The 1,504-nt window shown below is 44.1% G+C and overlaps 1 protein-coding gene across 1 annotated transcript; it reads right to left on the reverse strand.

Annotated features, from left to right (window-relative positions):
* Window positions 1-983: 983 nt before the first annotated feature.
* Window positions 984-1,301, reverse strand: LOC114904847 (cytochrome c-like). Its single transcript, XM_029239203.1, has one exon. The coding sequence runs from the start codon at window positions 1,299-1,301 to the stop codon at window positions 984-986; it is 318 nt and encodes a 105-aa protein (XP_029095036.1).
* Between the last annotated feature and the right edge of the window lie 203 nt (window positions 1,302-1,504).

Below are 1,504 nucleotides of genomic sequence, written 5' to 3' on the forward strand. Positions count from 1 at the left end.
GGGAAATCCTAGTGGACTTTCAGAAAGTGGAATCAGGGAGATATGTTTGACAACTCTTTTTTTTTTAATGTGGTGGATGGGGCCTGTGCCTTTTCCACAGCTGGCTTCTAGCACTGCCCCACCCTCCATTACTGCAAGTTTACCTGCTTTATAACGATCTGTTACCCCTGCCCGTCCCTGAGTCTGGAGCAGCTGTGCGAGGCAGTGGGTGGGAGAAGGATGTAACGTGGTCCTATGGAGATATGAGAGGTCCACTGCCTAGGCCCACCTGGCTTGGCCTCTCCCCATTTCTCCCTTCTGAACCCCCTTTGGGCTCTGACAGGCACTGGAGTTAATGACCACACCCATCCTTTGCCCCTGAAGGCCTTCCAGCTCCACAGCCAAAGCCCCCATGGAGCTGGGAGGGCCTGCAGCCCTGGCTGAGCAGGCCCGGGTGGTTTCTTATTTATTTATTTATTTATTTAATCTATCAGATAGAGAATTTTAATTAAATTGGCATAGTTAAGACCGAAAAGACAAAGTGGACATTGTAAGTGTGTCTTCAGCCCTTGCCTTAACAGGCAAATGAACACAACTGAAACACAGGTGGCTCTTGCTGGTCTATGAGACAGTGAAGAGAGCTTCTCAAGATTTAAATATATTAATATAACCACTGATAGAAGTCTAAATATAAAACCAATCTCCTATAGGGTTTGGGAAGGCATTCACCATATCCCTGAAAAGTTTAACCTTCCTTATTCAAGTTTAATCATCTCTTTAGAAGGGGAAATCAGTGATAGTACTTGTTGAACCAGAATTACTAGCAAAATTCAAAAAGCTGACCATATTCATTTAGCCACGAGCCAATCTTATTTAAATCAGGACAGAGATATTACATCAGCCATTCATGATCTGAATTCTAGTGTATGAGATCAATTTAAATATGGTACACATAAAAAGTCGTGATACATCTGTTTCATAATAAATAAGGCAGTGGCCAACGATTATGCATTAGTAGCTTTTTTGAGATACGCTATCAAGTCTGCCCTTTCTCCCTTCTTCTTAATGCCAGCGAAGATCATTTTTGTTCCAGGGATGTACTTCTTGGGATTCTCCAAATACTCCATCAGCGTCTCCCCTCCCCAGGTGATGCCTTCGTTCTTGTTGGCATCTGTGTAAGAGAATCCGACAGCCTGACCTGTCTTTTGCCCAAACAGACCATGGAGATTTGGCCCAGTCTTGTGCTTGCCTCCCTTTTCCACAGTATGGCACTGGGCACACTTCTGAACAGAAATCTTCTTGCCCTCCTCAACATCACCCATTTCTAAATCGTACTTTCTCCGTGCACGACTAAGAGGTTCCCGTTCGCAAGCCGAACGTCCCGCTCCCTAATCTCATATTTAAATAAATGCATTTAAGTTTTAAAACACAAAACGATTTGAAGAAGTATCAAGTAAACCGTCATACAGATGTTAGGCTGACTGGTGTGCAGTGTATGGCTGGTCCACATTTTGGCCATGCTGAC

Source organism: Monodon monoceros, unplaced genomic scaffold (genome assembly GCF_005190385.1).
Source record: "Monodon monoceros isolate NGI ecotype Baffin Bay Population unplaced genomic scaffold, NGI_Narwhal_1 Super_Scaffold_21, whole genome shotgun sequence".
Classification (NCBI taxonomy): domain Eukaryota; kingdom Metazoa; phylum Chordata; class Mammalia; order Artiodactyla; family Monodontidae; genus Monodon; species Monodon monoceros.